Genomic DNA, 19,179 nt, shown 5'->3' on the forward strand with positions numbered 1-19,179 from the left:
CAAAGAGATCAGAGTTCAAACTGTACATCTGCTCTTTACTAGCCATGGGATCCCAAGAAACTTAATAGTATTGCAGTATTTAAGGCTCTCCAAAGAGTAGTTTCCTCATCTGTAAAAGAGCAATCACATCCCTGCATCTCTCTCACGTATCTTGTGAGAATTAAACGGAATAAAGGATGTAATGTGGCCCGCACACAGGGCTCTCTCAGCCCTTCCTTTAGTTCCATTATGGTGCTGAATACAAGTATCATGAGCACAACAGTAGGAAGTGGGTCACAGGGATTTTCACGTCTTCAGAAGGATGTAGTTCGTTGTAATACAACCAAAGAAATAACAATTAAAATTTCTGAGAATCAAAGCTGGATTTGATTCCAGATAGCTTTCTTAGCATCACAAACAGCTTAATTATTAAGAGCACAAGAAAGCTCAAACCATGAGACCTTTATGAAACAATTTCATTCAAGATTTCCTATTTCAAAAATTAAAATGTCTTTAATTTGTAGGTTTGCCACATCTACTATGCTTGGTGTGTTTATCATTACAGCAGCTACAGCAATTTATTAATCAAAAAGGAAAAAGCAGTCATATACCCTGCCCCCACTTTCTCTCCTCCTTTATAGTTTTTCTTCAGGCTATGATTTAGCTGAAAATTTTCCAGTCCTGTTTAAACTCATTTAGTGGGGCAGGGAGGGAAGGAAAGGATACATAGATAATTACACCACCACAAAATACTCATATGTGAGAAATGCACACAAAAATACTGTGGAAGTAGAAGAGGCATTCTCACATGAGAGAACAGTAAGAAGTTCAATGTGGCTTGAATACAGAGGTGGAAGTGGTGGGAAATGAGCCTGTCTATGCAGGGCTGTCAAGGGCCCTGTGTTCCAAGCAAAAGTATTTGAATTTTATCCCATAGGTTATAGGGCACCAGTGGCAACTCCAATGTAGAGATGCTGCTGTCAATAGGTTTCTTAATTAGAAATAGAACTATACTAACAGCCTGCTTCTTGTCCAATTCAGACTAAGGAATTAATTAATTCAATTAATTTTTTCTACTTATTAGTTTGTAAGATAACCCAGGACTGAGAAAGAACTTTTTAAAAAATACAATTCAGCACATTTATTGAACTCTCTAAATATTTTAATGAATACAAAACCTTGTTGGTTTTAATAGGTTTTCTTCCTTCTTTTATATTGCAGTTAGCACCAAGTTGAGGCAAAAAGCCAAATCAAAGCTTTAAAAATATTTTTTGGCTGAAATTGCATGTGGTATTTTTCACCTTATATATCTACAGACACACACAACCTACAAAACTGATTTTCCTTGAGAAACAACTTTTCAATTTAAAGAAATTCCTTGCATTTCTCTGTTTAAGACATTAAGAGATGATTAAATTTATACGCAGTACATTTTACCTCTGATGGTAGACTATTTGGGTGCTAATGTAGTTTTTGCAGAATTATTAATAACTGTTTTAAAATTTTGCTTTAACTATGGTAAATATACATGTCAATTAAATTAAAAATTATATTCTAATCATGATATTCTATAAACAGAATTGTTTCAGAGAAAAAATTTCAAGTCCCCGTGGCAAACTACCAAGTTGTTCTACTAACACATTTCAATTAACTCCATTCACTTATGCCAAGATACTATATTAAAATACTGTTATTAGATACTATATTATCTGATTGAAGTTCCTTTTTTCCACATATTTACTCTATTTTTTTCCTTCATTTATCGAAAAATGTATGTTCACAATAGGAAATCTAGAAAATAATGAACAACACTCTCCACAAACTCCAAATTTTATCACTCACAGGGAGACAGGTTAAAATGTTAGTGTACTTTATTTCCGTATCTCTATGCATTTCTTTATTTACGTAAGTAAATTTATACAATATAGTTTTAAAAATTGTCATTAAAAACTTTTATAAACCCTTCAATGGTTGCATATTTCAATAACTATAATTTACTTAACTATTATTCCTTGAAGTTGGGTTTTATTGAAGGACATATTTAGTGATATTACCAATTCTTTTTTTCTCAGTCTTTGACAACTAGTTTTCCACTGACAATGTAATTCAACTCTGCCTGATTTTAAACAATTCTACAAGTCTACACAGAAAAATGTGCCATCTATCACCACTTGTTGTAAATTCCACTAACATAAATGTACAAAGATAAAAGTGAAAACTCTACGAAGTACTAAACTTGTGAAACTCACCGTTAAGTCCAAGGAACTTCTGGAAGCACACCCAAATCAGGAGAGCAAGGGTATGCAGAGACCGGTTGATGGGAAACATACTGTGAAAAAATTGGCTGCTGAAAATTGTAAACAGGCATTTGAGATGGAAAATGTCCACTCACTGGCACAAAGTCATTTGCTTGTTGTTCCCCAGCAAAGTAACCAAAATATTGAGAGTACAACAGATTAGAATGTGTATTTTGAACAGTACTTGTAACTGCAGTCAACATTCCGAAAGGAGGTGGCTGTACTTCATAGGATGTTATTCCCTGGTATGTCTGGGTAATGGAACTCCCATTGCTGCTGCTGTAACGATAAACACACCAAGCAAAGTAAGGATATGAAGTTCCAAATGACTGCTCAGAAGAATTATATACTGGGGCACATGCAGACTGTGGAATTTCATTCCAATATGTGGCAGCATTCTGAGTTAAAACTTTTGAATTCTATTGTTCAGAAAAAGAGTATTCTACTGTTTGATTCACATTAAGGGTCATGTTCTCAGATGCTTCAACAGGTGTAGTATTGGAACTCAATGTACCCTTCCTATATTTTTCTTTTGACTCAGTTTTTGCAGGTTGTGTTTTATTTGCAGAACAGGAATTTTGTTCTGGATACGTATGGGTTCTGGAGAACTGGTGCATGTAGAATTTTTAATGGATGAATTTAATATTTCATTATCTTGAGGTTCAAAGTCAGTGTCATTCATTTCTAAATTGGCATCGATATTCCTCACAAAATAGAAAATAGGCTTTGAGAGCACTAATGCATTAGGCAGAAGAGAAGCATCAGTTTCTGGTTTTATGTCTGAGGGACAAGATTTCTCTGCAGGATCTGAGGAATTCTTAAGAAATTTCTGAGAAGGTATCTCCTGGTCTTTTGAAAATGTGCCATCTACGCATTTTTGGTCAAAAATTGCCAAAGGAGAACAATCTTAGCACTTTTTGTTTCAGCAACACTAAAATTTACATTTCTTTCCTTCACGTTATTTAAGTTTCCCTGTTGTCCACTGAAATCTTCTGAAGTAGTAGATGAAATATGTTAAATCTATTTTGCCCTTTAACTTTGACATACAAGTGTCTTTTAGGTTCTTTAAAGGTAAAAGTGAGCCAGGTAGTGATCGCTGAATTTCAACTTTTTTTGGAGAGACATGGTTTCTTTTCAGATTGTCAGATGAACTTGGTCCTATATCATTTTCACTTTCGGGATGAGATCTCACAGTCCTATTAAGTGTAACACACATACAAACAACTTTAAATATAGAGAGTCACAAAATTTCAATATAAATATATATTTGAAAATTTTATTTAGGAAAAGAATTCTTAAGATTCACATTTTCCTCTTTGTATTGGCACTATACAAGAAACATATTTCTCCGGTTTTCCTCCCTTGGTTTGAATTTAGATACTTTTCTTGCTGAAGGTGATATATTCCACATTTCAAATATATTTCCAATACATCTGAAAATACAGAGTGCTGCCAATATTCTAATAAATTATTTTATGCTTTGGACACTTCCTGATTTCAATTTTTTTGCAGTCGTTTCTAATTCATATACCTCCAACCTATTGACAATCTTCTTTACTTGCAAATGGCCATATATAGCTGGTGAAACCACTAGCTGTGATCCCTACCCCCAAAAGACTATCTTGTCACAAAGTACTGAGATATTTTGTCTGTTCAAGGTCGAGAACAGGAAAAGCAGACTTCCAAAATTTCTTGCCAAGGGAATATCCTTGGCATTCCTATCTAAATTTAGACAGTCTCAATCAGGGTGAAGGAAGCATTCATTATTGAAGGTCTAGAGCCAGACAGTTAATACAAGTCTCCAGGGCAATTATATTTTTTGGTGTCTCATCAAATTCTTCGAATTAAAAGTGGAAAAGAACATGTTGAAAGAAGAAAGTAACCATTCCTCCACAGTCGAGAAAAATTAATCTTTGGCCTGGAATTTGTATATCCCACTCATGAAACTAAAAGCCCCTATTTTACTTAATCCAGCCTCCTTAAAAGGCACTTAAATGACAACCTACATCATCATCCAACCCAATATAATACTTTGAGTTTCCAGAAAGGACAATTTTGACTCTATCACATTTCCAATGATGTTTCAGTGATGTCTCAACCTTATATATTGACAGTTGCCTGTATGATCTGTCCTTTTACCCACTCTCTTAAAGGATGTTCTTCCATGACCATGGAACCTTATATTAACCTTATATTAGAATTCATTTTCCTGCTAAGTGAGGCACAGTTTGATTCTTTGAGCAGCAAATACTACCTATACTTACAAAACTTAGTTTTGTAAACTAAGTAAAACAAATCATCTTAGTTACAAAACTAAGATGATTACAGAACTGGTTTATGTTATGCCTCTGATAGCCTATTCATCCTTATGCCACTACACAATTATTTAAAGAGTCATCTGTGCCAGGAAAAAGATTCTAGAAATGTAGTAAATTAAAGATCATATTTAATTTTTTAAAAAATTAATTATTTATTTTTGGCTGTGTTGGGTCTTCGTTGCTGCGCACGGGCTTTCTCTAGTTGTGGCAAGCGGGGGCTACTCTTCGTTGTGGTGCGCGGGCTTCTCACTGTGGTGGCTTCTCTTGTTGCGGAGCATGGGCTCTAGGCACACGGGCTTCAGTAGTTGTGGCTCGCAGGCTCTAGAGCGCAGGCTTAGTAGTTGTGGCGCACGGGCTTAGTTGCTCTGCGGCATGTGGGATCTTCCCGGACCAGGGCTTCCCAAACCTGTGTCCCCTGCATTGGCAGGTGGATTCTTAACCACTGTGCCACCAGGGAAGCCCTAAAGATTATATTTAGAGAAGCAAAACCAAATAAGACAGAAATGAGAATGCTTATCTTCTTTTAGTTCATATTATTCATTTTCCTTCATGGGATGGAAAAAAGATGGTAAAAAATGAAGCTTGTCATAAATTGAAAATCTTACAGAGTTGAATGAAACAAGAGATGGTCAACAAGTCCAGTGGTGCCACTTCATGTCAAAATGAGAAAAACATAAATAAGGTAGTGGGTTTTTAATAAAAATAACTAATTCAAAAAGAATTTAAAGAACTAGCCTTTATTCTGAAATCATGTCCTTTCTATATTGTGGTGTTAACACATCCTTTCCTGAAACAGTAGTATACTTATAATATGTGAGTGTGTTTGACTAAGCTCCCACTTAGGAATGTAACTTGTCAATTTTTATCTTGTTAGCCAGTCTTGAAATTTGACAGGTCTATAAAATCCACAAGTTTAAAAAAATCTAATCACTTGCCCCATTCTACACCCTTTTTAGTAATAAGCCAGTCACTAAGCCCCATCAATTCATTAAATAATGTCTGTCAAATATGACTTTCACCTTCTTATTCTGTAAAGCGTCACTCTTTTCTAAGCCCTGGCTGACTTACTACTTTTAACTATACTTAGAATCTCCTTACCCTTTAAATCACTGTGAAAACGCATTTCACAGGATATTACCTTTCAATCCTTACAGAATGAAATTCAAACTCCTTAGGCCTTACCTAAGACACTGCATAATCTGAACCTTCTTCTCCCTCCTTAGCTAACTCTTCTCCCCTAAGTTACATATATAACCCAACAGAGGAAATAAATAAAGGTTTTAGTCTTGTTCCTTAATATGTGCTCAATTTTGTTTAGTTTTTCTTCAGACAGGGCTGATGGCAACTCCTACCTTGGATGCTTGAATGTTGCCTTTTCTCTGTTGATCTTCGTGACATCTTTCATGCTAACCTATGTTTAAAAAATACAGAGAAAACCTACATTGTTGATCGTTTAAAGTATAATATTTATTATTTTACTTTTCAGACATTAGCAATTGCTTGTTCTGTCATCATCTAAAATGCACTGTCTGAAACTATATTCGTTAATGATCCTCTCCTTCAAAACTCAGTGACTCTGCTGGACTTCCCATATTTCATAAATGTTTGGAGAAACTTTTTAAAAAAGCAATCTGCAACATTCTTTTTACCCACATTTTACAACACATCTATTTATGACTGCTTCCTATTTTATGCCCTTTTTAATCAACCAGTCACTCAGCGCCACTGTTAAGTAATGTCTGTCAAGTATGGATTTTCCTTTCCTATTCTGTAAAACAGCACCTTTTTCTAAGACCCAGATGACTTACTACTTCTAACTATACTCAAAATCTCTGCTCTTTAAAATCACTGAAAAAACACAGTTTACAGGACGCTACCCTTCAATACGTACAGAACGAAGTTCACACTCTTCAGGTCTATATTTAGAACATTCTGTTATCTGAAACAATATGCTTCTCCATCTTTAGCTTACTTCTGTCCACTAAGTTAAAATGTTTGTTCCAGACTTAATTTTAAACTCATTTCTCAAATAATGTCAATAAGCATTGTGTCTTTGGTCACATTACTTTCCATAGCTTGGATACCCTCTTCATTTTTTTACCTTCATCTGATAACATTTTTTCCTTTAAGGCAAAGCTTTGATCTGTGTCTTTCTATGAAATCAATGAATAAATCTCTATTTTAAAAAAATTTTGCTTTTCTTCTCTACACTTACAACACCTTTTTAGTAACACCCTCATTTTACTCTTGATGTGGAGTACACAACTTGTGTTGTTCTTGTGTTTTGGAAGTATGTTTATAAACTGGTTGTTAATTAAGCATTTTCCCACAAACACAGTGCAATAAATGATTTGTTTCCTAGTCTCTAGAACTAGAGTTTAACTAACGAATACAATTAGAGTAAGCTGAGAAAGAATCCTACTTTCCATTTTGCGTATAGGTCTCTCTTTCTTCACTTCTGAAATGAGAAATTCTCAAAAAATTTTGAGTAGTCTCCGAGGGTGGAGTAGGGGCAATTATTAATATGGGCTCTGGAGCTAGACTGCCTTGTTTTATATCTAGGCGCTTCTGTTTACTAACTTTGTGACCTTAGGAAAGTTATTTAACCTTTCTATGCCTCAGTTTCTGTACTTTTTAATAAGATAATAACAGTGCCTACATCATAAGCATTCTGTGAAGAATAGAAAGAGTTAATGTTTGTACATTCATTAGAACGCTGCCAAGTATTTAATAAATGCTATATAAAATTTGTTAAATAAAATGTACTTATGCAGGACTAACTCCTTCACAATCGTCTATTTTAAAATATCTGTACTATTTCTCTGTGTGGATGATAATGGTCAAGAACACAGACTCCACTGTCAATTTTTAATATCCACAACATTAAGTATAGCCTCATTATATAGAAGCTACTCAATCAATACTTGGTCACTCGCTTAACTCACATTCATAATAGGGACTTTTCATTCACACCCTTCCAAGAAGTGTTTTCTAAATAAAATAATTAATTTGCAAGTTTAAAAGTAGACATTCGCAAGGTTATCTCTCACATATACAAATCATTCATATCATTTTATAGATAATATGGATTGTTTAATCCAATAGTTCAGTTAGTAAGTTCATTTTGCAAGGCAGTATTTAAAGCATTCTCAATTTTTACAATTCTGCAAACTACATACTTGTTTGCTTAAAGAGTAGACTTGTTCTCAAAAAGAATACCTACATAGGTTTCGCTTAAAACATTTGTTACCTTTTGTTTTTTACAACTGGAAACGGTAGTATATTCCTCTTGCTCCTGAGGGTCTTCACATTTGTCTACAGTGAAAGGCCGTTTTTTAGAGGAATTTGAAACGTTTTTCATTATGCACTCTGAAATTGAGGGCACCTTCACACAAGTACTGGACTTGCTGATATTCTTCCTAGGTTCTACATGAATATTCATTTCTTCCTTTCTCTCCAGGTGGAAAGTCTTCTTTCTGTTATGTCGCATTTGGCACAGGATAAAGGAAATGGTTAATTTAGCATCTTTAGCACATATTATCTTCATATGTTCAATAGTTTTCATGACTTTCGTAATATGGGCCATTTTCCCTAAGTCCTTCCGAGGGACAGCCATTACATTTTTGAGCAGGGTGGAAAACTGATTGTAGTTGTATTCTAACTCCGTCACAGTGCTTCCGTAATTTATGGATGCTATACATGGCACAAAGTCAATGTATGTGGAAACGGAATACTTAGACTTCTTTAGAAGTTTTTTTATTTCTGAAAGTTCTTCAAGTTCTCTTGAGAGCAAATGAAGAGCATAGGAGCAATTAACAGCTTCATTATATTTGTAGATAATATCCAGATCTTTCTTAAGTTCAGAAATAGCAGTCTCTATCACTTTCCAAAGACAATCTGTTGAATCATCTTTAAGAAATGAGAAAGAAGTCATTTTTTCTTGGCACTGAACCAGTTCAGGAAGAAGTGACAAATCAAACCAAAGCATACCTCGAAACCTCTGTTTGTCTAGTTTCTTTGCCATTGAGTTTTTAAGAAAGTGAACTGTTTCTGAGAGCATGACGATTTCAATATAGGTTTCAATGGCCGCAGGTTTTAAAATTACTGCCCCATGGTTGTGGTTTTTCACCATGTCCAAAACATTTTCTTGTGTGATAAAAATATTATCTATGTTATCTTCTTGCAGCAACTGAAAGTATTCTTTTAAAATTTCTAAGTGATCGGTACATCTCAAAGTGAGTTCCTGTAGTTTTTTAAAGTCTGCAAATTCAGCTTGATCCAATATTTCACTAATACAACAGATATCTGGATGTGAAAGCAAAGTACTGTTAAACCTAGAGTTTTCTATGCTAATTGTTGCTTTGTTTACTAGAGCATTTGACTTTCTGGAAGCAATCATAGTATTCTCAAGCCCAGTACTGGAAATGCGTTCACTGCTTAAATCTTCAGACAACGTATCACATATCTTCTGCAACTTAGAAAAAGCATGTTGATTCATTTTGAGTAGTATTTCTTTGCTGTTCTTTCCTGAGTATTTTTTGCAGAAAGACTCTCTCTTTTCTTTCCAAATGAGACTTTTTGCAGCATCAAAAAAGATATGTTCCAGACCATAAAGAGATATTTTAATACTTACTGCCTCATTGCTCTTGATAAAATTAACTTTTGAGGAGATCATTTCTATAATAATCCATAGATGGTCTTGTTTCCCTGGACAGGAATCATTTTGGGGAGAGTCCCCATACATACTGATCAGATTTAATGTACTTTTTCTCAAGGCTTCTAGGTCTCCTAAACTATCTCCAAAGTTAACTCCACAGGTAAATGGAACAGAAAGACAAAAGTCAAAGCAATCAGAACAATGTTTCATTATTGCCTCACACTCATTAATCTGTCGTTTGTATTTTAAGAATGTGTAGTATGAACTGTTTTCCCTTTTGGTTTCTTCAAACACTTCAACCAACTGATCATGATAGTTTTGCAACTCACAGAATGCATGATATTTTAACCTGCCTTGAAAAGCAGGATAGAAACTGGATTGTTGTTGAAACCCACGTGGTCTGCCAAGCAGCTCACTGTACAATGTCTCATCATACCAAAGCAAGCTTCGGAATGTTGGCTCACCTCCTAAGAGCCGTGTTTTGTTTTCAATGAACTGAATAGTTTCCATCATCATTTGGAGTTCTACCAAGGAGTCAACAGCACACGGCTTTAATTTGTGCCTGCAGTTATTCCACAGGTTTTGTTCTACCAACAGGTCTCTTGAAATCAAGATTTGTTTAAATGAACATTCTTGTTTTCTTTCAAAAGCTTCAACAAATAAAGGGAGAATATTTTGACAAACTTTAGTTTCTTCCTGTAGAATCTGCAAAGATGATGCTTCATCTGCCCTCTTCAAAATTTGAGCTATCTTAGCTATAGGAGCCAAATTATTAGTTGAGCAATGTTCTTCTTTTAATTCATTCATGTATGATGTAGGCATCTTCGGAGGAGGAGAGACGCTGGAGGTTTCAGAGTGGGCATGTAGAAGAGGCATATGATTCATTCCTGTAATGCCTGGTTTGGAATTACAGGCTCTTCCTGAGTGCATTGTGGAGTCAGACTGAGAGTCATGACTAACTTTTCCCTCCTCTTTCTCTCTTTTGTTAAGCTGATTAGAAGCAGTGTTACTCAAAGAGACTGCCTCAGTAGCATCTTTAATGCTTAAATGAGAATCAATCAAGTTGTTTTTAACTGTTTTCTCACTTAAGTAGGAGGATTCTTCTAATGTCTTATTCTTTTGATTTTTGTACTCAGTCTTAACACTTGATCCTTCAGTCATGTTTTTGTGAAATGAATCTTTTGCTTTCTCTGCTTGTTTATCTTTCCACATTTTTCTGTCCTGAATGTCTTTCTTTGCAATACATTTTGGGGAAGAAGAACCCTTTATGTTATCTTTTAAGAGCAAAAAACTATCATTGGAAAATAGTTTCTTCATCATATTGTCCTTACTTTCTTCAGTTACTGATGTGAAATCCAACTCAGAATTCTCAATAACATTTGTTCCATTCCCATCTATGTGGAAGCAATTACTTGAAGAGCAATGTTCTGTCTTTAGCAGCTCCTTTCCAGCACATCCTCGTTGACAGTGTGGTACAATGGTAGACACTGTTGAAGAATCTACAGCAAAAATGCTCTGTTTATTCAGGTAAGATTGTGAAGATTCTCCCTCACTGTCTGTCACTAGAGTGGCTGATAACAATTGAGGAATACTGTTACGCTTTTTGCTTTTTATCAGAGTTAGATTTAATGGGTCCATAAGGAAGTTTTCTGTTATAATGCCTGGTTTGGAGCTCTCATTAGGAGGTGTCCATTTTTCTATAGGAAAATTTACTTCCAGGTTTCTTGTATAACCAGATAAAATAAGGTTATTTGGCTTGTCGATATCAATGTTAAAAACATGCGTCACACTTGATTCTAAGACTGAAATAACTATATCAGTTTTCACCTTTGTGTGGGCTATACAAGTTGCATCATAATTTTTGTCCACGTTAAAATTTACGTTGCTTTCTTTTATGCAAGTTAAAGATACCGAATTCCTTTTACTTATTACTTCATTAGCTTCAGAATTGTTTTCTTTTGTTGTACCCTTAATATTACCATGTGCTGAATGGTTCTTAAGCTTTTCATATTTACTAACGTTAGATAAAAACTCTGCATCGATTTGATTTTCTTTTTTAGTTAGTTTCTCATCTGGGCAGTCTGGGGAAGAGAGACACCCAGTTTTTCTAGAAAAGGGCTGAAGTTCTGATGATCTGGGATTTCTCAAACTGCTAGTGCTATAAGCTGACTGACTTGCACTTTGGGACGTGGAACAGAGGGCTAACTGCGATTCAAGATACTCTCGATCACAATATCCTCTCATGCGAATAGTGGTGGGACTTCTGGAGACACCGGACACATTTTTCTTAGAAAGGCAATTTGTGACTCTCTCTCCACTTGTTTTATAAGACTTGTGGTTTGATACATGAGTTAATGATTTATCAACTTCAAATCCCAAAGCCCTGTTCTTTCCAGGTTTGTTGTATTTTCTTTTTGACAAAAATTGCTTAGTGGAGTAATATCTTCTTTCAGACACAGAACTATAACCTTGAAGGTCACAACTTTCCCAGAAATTATTGCATATTACTGCATATGCTTTTGGTAAAGGGCCCTTTCTTTTTTCTCCCACTTTAGCTATAAGCTGCAAAGACGTGTGAACTCTTCTATGAGCTTTTTTTAAGTGAAGAACAGCTCTGTCAAGTTTTCTGGAAAGACATCTGCTTTTGCATAAAGATGCTTCGCTAGTTAGAATATCCAGGACACTCCTAATGTGTTTTTCTGACCGTGAAAAGGTTTCAATTCGTCCTTGGGATAATGAAGAAAAACGTTCCGACGAGTCCTGACTGGTTAGCCTCCTCCTCTTCCCACAAATTTCGTGACGTCTTAAATCTTTACGCGGTATATTCTGGTCCCTAAAAGGTGTATGTGGCTTTCTTTTGCTAATTCTTGATTCTGTGTCCTTTTTACTTCTAGTATCATTACAATCGGTTTTTGACTTTGTAAAGGAACGCCTGCTTTCGTTATTTACTGTTGTGACATTAGAAGGTTCAGTAAGCAAAGGTCCCTTGTTTTGCTTTTCAGACACATGATTCACGTGTGTATTATGACTCAAGTCAAAACAAAGTGAGGTTTCAGATTTACTCACTAGTCCTGATCCTTGCCTTACATTACCAAATTCACCTTCAGATGGATGATGTGAATTTTCACCAGAACACTGGGAATGAATTTCAAATCGTGGAACTTCTTCCTCCTCCTCCTTTATTTCTGATGTTATGGCTTCAGTTCTGTATTTGCAGAAATTATCTTTCAATGCAAGGGGTTCAACAGCAGGACTGAATCCTTGCATAAGTACATTAGTAATCCTAACTTCTAGATCAGGAAGTAAAATTGGGTTGAAGAGCTCTGCTTTGCTTTTTGCTGTAGAGAAATAAAAACTACTTTCCTCAGAGCAATGCTGATCGCTATTCTCCCTCCTTGTGGTGCTTTGCAAAACTTCTGTCTCCCCATTAGTGCTTCCTAACAGACCTTCCCAATCGATGCGAGACTTCAGAGTCTCATATGAGGCCCCGAAGTCTTCATAGAGTACATTTCCATGGCTATGAGCGTCCTGTTGAAATAGAAAAGCATTGTCACTCCGTTCTGATCCTACTTCAATCTCATTATCCAATTTGACGCTTTGAAGAACTGAGTTGTCACTTACTGACTGATGAAATGAGTTGTGTAATTGATTTTTATCCGTATCTGTTTCACAATCAGAAACCCTATATTTTACTAACAAACCAAAATCCGGACTCTCAGAAGAACAAGTTTCTTTAAACTGGTATCTTAGGTGATCTTCGAGATTTGTGCCTAACGCAGGCACTGGAGCATCAGCTATCTGAACTGCAGCATGTGAGGCTATATGCCCTGAAGAACCTGCAATTTTGGGAAATGTTGTGGAAACCAAATGCTCTACAGTCCTTCCAGTATTTTGAATATCTTTTTCTTTTATGGCAGTTACGATATCTTCGTTTTCTAATAATGTAGATTCTGTGGACACATATTTTTTTCCCCAAGTCAAATTAAATGTAGTAGAAAATTCTTCAGAACTCAGAATTTCTATGCTATTGTAATCTTTATTCTCCCTCCTTTCATCTACAGTGGTAAAATTTTTGTTTGCATGAAAACTCTGCTTCTCATCTCCATGTATATTCCTTATGTTGTTTTCTGTAGACAAAGCAATGTCTTCCACTTCAGCCTCATTCTGGTTTTCCTTATCATTATCTCTCTGTTCTCTGCAATCAATATTCAGGTGCACATCACTGTTCAACTGTGAATTACAGAACTGAGTGTGATCTTGACCTTTATTGTTAACTTGAGAATTTTCTTTGCAGTCTCTTTCACTGTTCTCTAAGGACACTGGATCATTTCCATTTCTCCTTTTAACACATATATGTTCTCTAGCTATGCTGCAATTTGCATTATGAGCTGTTTTAATGTCATGAGATGAAGTAACAGCCGGCAGTTGTTTGGCCTGGAGAATGTCTTTTGCTTCCTGGAAAGCATCAGTCATAACACTAACACAGTTTTGACCTGGTTTTTCCAATTTCAGTTCCATTAGTTTTTGAGAAATGGTAAAACTTGTATCAATGTTATCTTTGTACTCTAAAGAGTGCTGAGGATGCTTTTGTGGAAGGTTCTCCAGTCTTGGAGTAAGATGATTTTGTATTCCCAATACTAGATGATCTAGCTCATACTTCTCCTCTGTGGTAGATGAGAAAGATTTTGGCTTTTCTAACCCTTGAGTAATTAATATTTGATCACAATTTTCCACCAAATAATGAAGATTCTCATTCTCTTTGTACTCTTGATGCAAAGAAATATAACTATCTACTGGACTGATTTTTGTTTTATTAGTAAAAGAATTATCAACTTCTTTCCATAAATTTTGCTTTTCTTCATGTTTGGAATTGTCTTCTGGCCCAGTGAAGTTTCTCATCTTTCCAATATCTTGAATGTACTCATGTATGCTTTCTTTGCTTTGGAGTGGAAAAAGTGTAGGCATTTGGTGACCAGTCTGATATACAGTTTTAAAATTAGAAGACTGTGATTCTGGAGAGATGTGACTATTACACCCTTTTGTACAAGTATTCACTGATTCGTAAGAGTCATGTGGCTCACTATTTTGTTCAATTAAAAGTGGAATGTTGCTTCTCTGCTGGGATCTCTGAGCTTTTTCTCCACTGTGTTTTTGGGTTTCAACTTCTGAGAGTACATTTGGCACACACATTGGGAAGGAAAAATTATCCTGGCTCTTACACTGTTCTGCCATGGTAATTTTATTGGGAGCTGTACAATCATAGGTCTTAGAGCCCTTGTTGTGAGCCTGGGTTTGTGAATCATTCAAAGAAATTTTGAAGCAAGGGGCATCCAAATAATTAGTAAGAACAGTCTGATCACCAGGCATAACTTCAGATGACGAGGCAGGATTAGTTGGCATAGATGATAGGTTTATTTCTGAATTAGCAAAATCTAAATTCTTCTCAAATGGCAAAATCTCATTTAAACCTGTAATAGTATTATGTTTTCCCATGCTTTCTTCTCTCTTCATCAGTCTTGGGTCTTTGATGAGTTTCGAAGTAATAACTGTGCTTGAGCCAATATTGTTATGAAGGGGAAAAGCAGCAGCCAAATCACTTAAAACATCTTTAAGATGTGTCAAATTTAAGAGGTCACCATTATTAACACTTTCTCTGGTATCACTGGGAATAAATGAAAGGCCTGAATCATATGCATGTACTTGAGAAGTGTCTCTACATTCTGCTGAATTGTGCTCCATCTGTCCCCTGTATGCTTCAAGCACAGAAATGTTTTCATTTTGCACATTTCCATAGGAGTTAGAAACATTTGAGTTGTAAGGATTTATCTCTGAATTTAGTGCACTGCATGAACAGTTTTCCTGAACAAATGGATCTATAGGTTTCCCGAAACGTTCAAAGGTGACAGCAGCATCTTTTCCTTTTCCAATTCTTTTGGCCACTGTACAGTTTTTCAGAGACCATGTTCTTTCTGTGGAAATAATAAGAAAATAAGGAAAAACAGGAACAAAAAGTGTTTCTTCAGGCAACTCTATTAATGCAAGTAAACTATGTCATGAGCGGTTTTAACTGAAAGTCCATCAAATAACCTAATGATGATTAAAGTATGTTCTCCGCAGAAAAAGCAAGAAGAGAAGAGGATGAGTAACCGACCAATAAAGTATAAATGACGTAGCATGAAATTCTGCCCTATAGACCCATTATAAGTATTTGCCATAAAAAATTTGAATTTTGACAAATACTAAGAAATAGAAAAATTAAATAGGAATAAAACCATGTTGCTCACAGACTAGGTATTTCTTATATTAATTTCCTATATGCAGATATTTAATAATAGAATCTATATATTGTTAGGTAAAATTGTCTCCCTCCAACTACTGTTACCTTGCTTCTTTTTTTTTTTTTAAATTATATATTTATTTATTTATTTATGGCCGCATTGGGTCTTCGTTGCTGCATGCGGGCTTTCTCTAGTTGCGGCGAGCGGGGGCTATTCTTCATTGTGGTGCACGGGCCTCTCATTGTGGTGGCTTCTCTTGTTGTGAAGCACAGTCTCTAGGTGTGCGGGCTTCAGTAGTTGTGGCACGTGGGCTTCAGTAGTTGTGGCTTGTGGGCTCTAGAGCGCAGGCTCAGTAGTTGTGGCGCACGGGCTTAGTTGCTCCGCGGCATGTGGGATCTTCCCGGACCAGGGCTCGAACCCACGTCCCCTGCATTGGCAGGCGGATTCTTAACCACTGTGCCACCAGGGAAGTTCCTACCTTGCTTCTTTTCCCTCTACCACAGGAGAACAAAAATGGAAAGGAAAGAGGAATAAGGTAAAGAAACGGCGGGGGAAAGATCAAAAAGGGTGCACAAAATCCTTCCCAGGAGCCAAAGCAAACCACTACCCCTGCTCCATTATGAAATAAATATTCTGGCAAATAACAAATATAAATAAAAACCTGGAAAATAGAAGCAAATTTTCTTTTTATAATTTATAGAGATTTATTCCTAAAATTTCATAAAGCACTTCATGTAATAACAAAGGAACATATAAAAACACATATTTAGCAAGTAAAATGTTCACAAAGCATTCATAGCTAAGTAATACCATGAAAATACCATTGTTAAAACAGATTATTAATGAGAGGTTGCTCATGAACAATATGTGAAGTTATAATCATATCACTGGGAACGTACCATGAAGTTCTTTTTCACAGAATGTTAAAAAATAGCTCTGTTGAAGATTTCTAAATTATATAACTATTGTGATTATCCTTTTAATTACAGTAAGTTATAGTGGAAATATGTTCGAAAATAGAGATGTGGGACTTCCCTGGTGGTGCAGTGGTTGGGAATCTGCCTGCCAATGCAGGGGACACGGGTTCGAGCCCTGGTCCGGGAAGATCCCACATGCCACAGAGCAACTAAGCCCATGCGCCACAACTACTGAGCCTGCACTCTAGAGCCTGGGAGCCACAACTACTGAGCCCACGTGCCACAACTACTGAAGCCTGCGTGCCTAGAGCCCGTGCTCTGCAACAAGTGAAGCCACAGCAGTGAGAAGCCCATGCACCGCAACGAAGAGTAGCCCCCGCTCGCCTCAACTAGAGAAAGCCCGCGTGCAGCAACGAAGACCCAAGGCAGCCAAAAATAGACAAATAAAAAATAAAATTAAAAAACAAAAAAGAAAATATAGAGATGTAGTGCTTAAGCTGGAGTGGACAGAAAAAAACGGAAGGTGGATCCCTATACCTCCTTATACTGAAATAAAACAAAATTCATTAAAAAATAAAGCCATAAAAATACTGGAAGAAAACATGGAGGGATAGTTTTATAATCCTGGGGGTAGGAAAGCACTTTTTAAGCATGGATGGAAGCCAGAAAACCAAAAATGAAAAGTGATGTCAATTACATACAAATTAAATATTTTAATAGGTCAAACCCATGATAAAACTTAGAAAAATAAACTGGTAAAAAGAATATTCTGAATGAGACAAACTTAGTACATAATTACACATATATTGGAATACATAAAGAATATACAGATATCTTCAAAAGATTAATAAAAAGACTATGCAATAGATAGTTGGGCAAAGTACTTAAACAAGAAAATCACAGGTTAAGTAAAAATTGTCAACAAACACAAAAAGATGTCCAACCCCACTAAATACACAAGAAGATTCATATTAAAAAACCTTTTAGATGGCAAAGATTCTGAAGGATAAGTAATTACCCTTTTCAAGATAAAAACACTCAAAAAAAAAAAAAAAAAAAAAAAAAGATAAAAACACTCAACAAACTAGGAATAGAAGGGAACTTCCTCAACAGGGTAAAGGACATAAAAAACCCCACAGCTAACATCATATTTACTGGGGAAAGATGAACACTTTCCCCCGAGGTTCAGGAACAAGCTATATACCTAAGAGCAAAGAAAACACATGTCTACACCAAAACTTGTTCAAGAATGTTCTTAGCATAATTATTCATAATTGCCAAAAGGTGGAAGTGACCCACATGGTCAACTGATGAATGGATAAACACAATGTAATGTATCCATGTAACAGAATATTTTTCCATAAAAAGGAATGAGGTACTGATACATGCTGCAACATGCAAGAAGTCTGAAAACACTGTTAAGTGAAAGTCACCAGTCATGAAAGGCTACTATTTATGACTTCACTTAATGAAATGGCCAGGCCAGGATAGGCTAATATATAGAGACAGAAAGCAGATTAGTGACTGTGTAGGGGTAGTGGGGGGCTTAGGGGAAAAGGGACATGAGAGCTTTTAATGGGTAAAGAGTCTCTTTTTTTGAGGTGATAATGGTAACATATCACACTCACTAGGCTGGCAGAAACATTTTTTAAATTTAGTTTTTATTTTATACTATAGTTGATTTACAATATTGTGTTAGTTTCAGGTGTACAGCAAAGTGATTCAGTTATGCATATAAATATATCCATTCTTTTTCAGATTCTTTTCCCGCATAGGTTATCACAGAATATCAAGTAGAGCTCCCTGTGCTATACAGTAGGTCCTTGTTTATTATCTATTTTATATATAGTAGTCTGTATATGTTAATCCCAAACTCCTAACTTATCCCTCCCCCTTACCTTTCCCCTTTGGTAATCATACATTTGTTTTTGAAGTCTGTGAGTCTGGCAGAAACATTTTTTTAAAAGTATATGGGGGCTTCCCAGGTGGCACAGTGGTTAAGAATCCGCCTGCCAATGCAGGGGACACGGGTTTGAGCCCTGGTCTGGGAAGATCCCACATGCCGCGGAGGAGCTAAGCCCGTGCGCCGCAACTACTGAGCCTGCGCTCTAGAGCCCGCGAGCCACAACTACTGAGCCCGTGTGCCACAACTACTGAAGCCCGAGCGCCTAGAGCCCGTGCTCTGCAACAAGAGAAGCCACCGCAAATGAGAAGCCTGTGCACCGCAATGAAGAGTAGCCCCCGCTCACCGCAACTAGAGAAAGCCCACCTGCAGCAACAAAGACCCAATGCAACCAAAAATAATAAATAAATAAATAAATATATTAAAAAAAAAAGAGAAGTATATGTACTGGCAATGATGTAGAGTAATTAGGTAACCTGACACAACCACTTTTGAAAACTGTTTGACACTGTCTTTGGATTAAGTTGCACATTCCTGATGTAGATGTATACGCTATAGAAAAACTCTTGCACATATGCACTGAGACACGTACATGAACATTTAAAACAGCAATATTTGGAATATGAAGAAAACTACAAAATGTCAAAACATCCCCAGAGGAATAGTGTATAGTCACAAAATTGAATAATGTGTGTGTATGTGTGTGTGTGTGTGTGTGTGTGTGTGTGTGTGTACAAATATATGAGTGAAAATGAAGAAACTACAGTTATACATATCAGTGTGGAAGAATCACACAAACATAACACTGAGCAAAAGAAGTAACAAAAATA

The 19,179-nt window shown here is 36.1% G+C and overlaps 1 protein-coding gene across 1 annotated transcript in view; it reads right to left on the reverse strand.

Annotated features, from left to right (window-relative positions):
- Positions 1-19,179, reverse strand: part of TEX15 (testis expressed 15, meiosis and synapsis associated) — a 72,552-nt gene that overhangs the window by 249 nt on the left and 53,124 nt on the right. Inside the window, 6 exon segments of the mRNA XM_036838849.1 lie at positions 2,229-2,841; positions 2,844-3,185; positions 3,188-3,278; positions 3,280-3,472; positions 5,947-6,005; positions 7,845-15,220. Of these exon segments, the coding sequence (XP_036694744.1) occupies positions 2,231-2,841; positions 2,844-3,185; positions 3,188-3,278; positions 3,280-3,472; positions 5,947-6,005; positions 7,845-15,220 (8,672 nt within the window). The 3' untranslated portion in view covers positions 2,229-2,230.

The sequence above is a fragment of the Balaenoptera musculus genome, chromosome 21, assembly GCF_009873245.2.
Source record: "Balaenoptera musculus isolate JJ_BM4_2016_0621 chromosome 21, mBalMus1.pri.v3, whole genome shotgun sequence".
Taxonomy (NCBI): domain Eukaryota; kingdom Metazoa; phylum Chordata; class Mammalia; order Artiodactyla; family Balaenopteridae; genus Balaenoptera; species Balaenoptera musculus.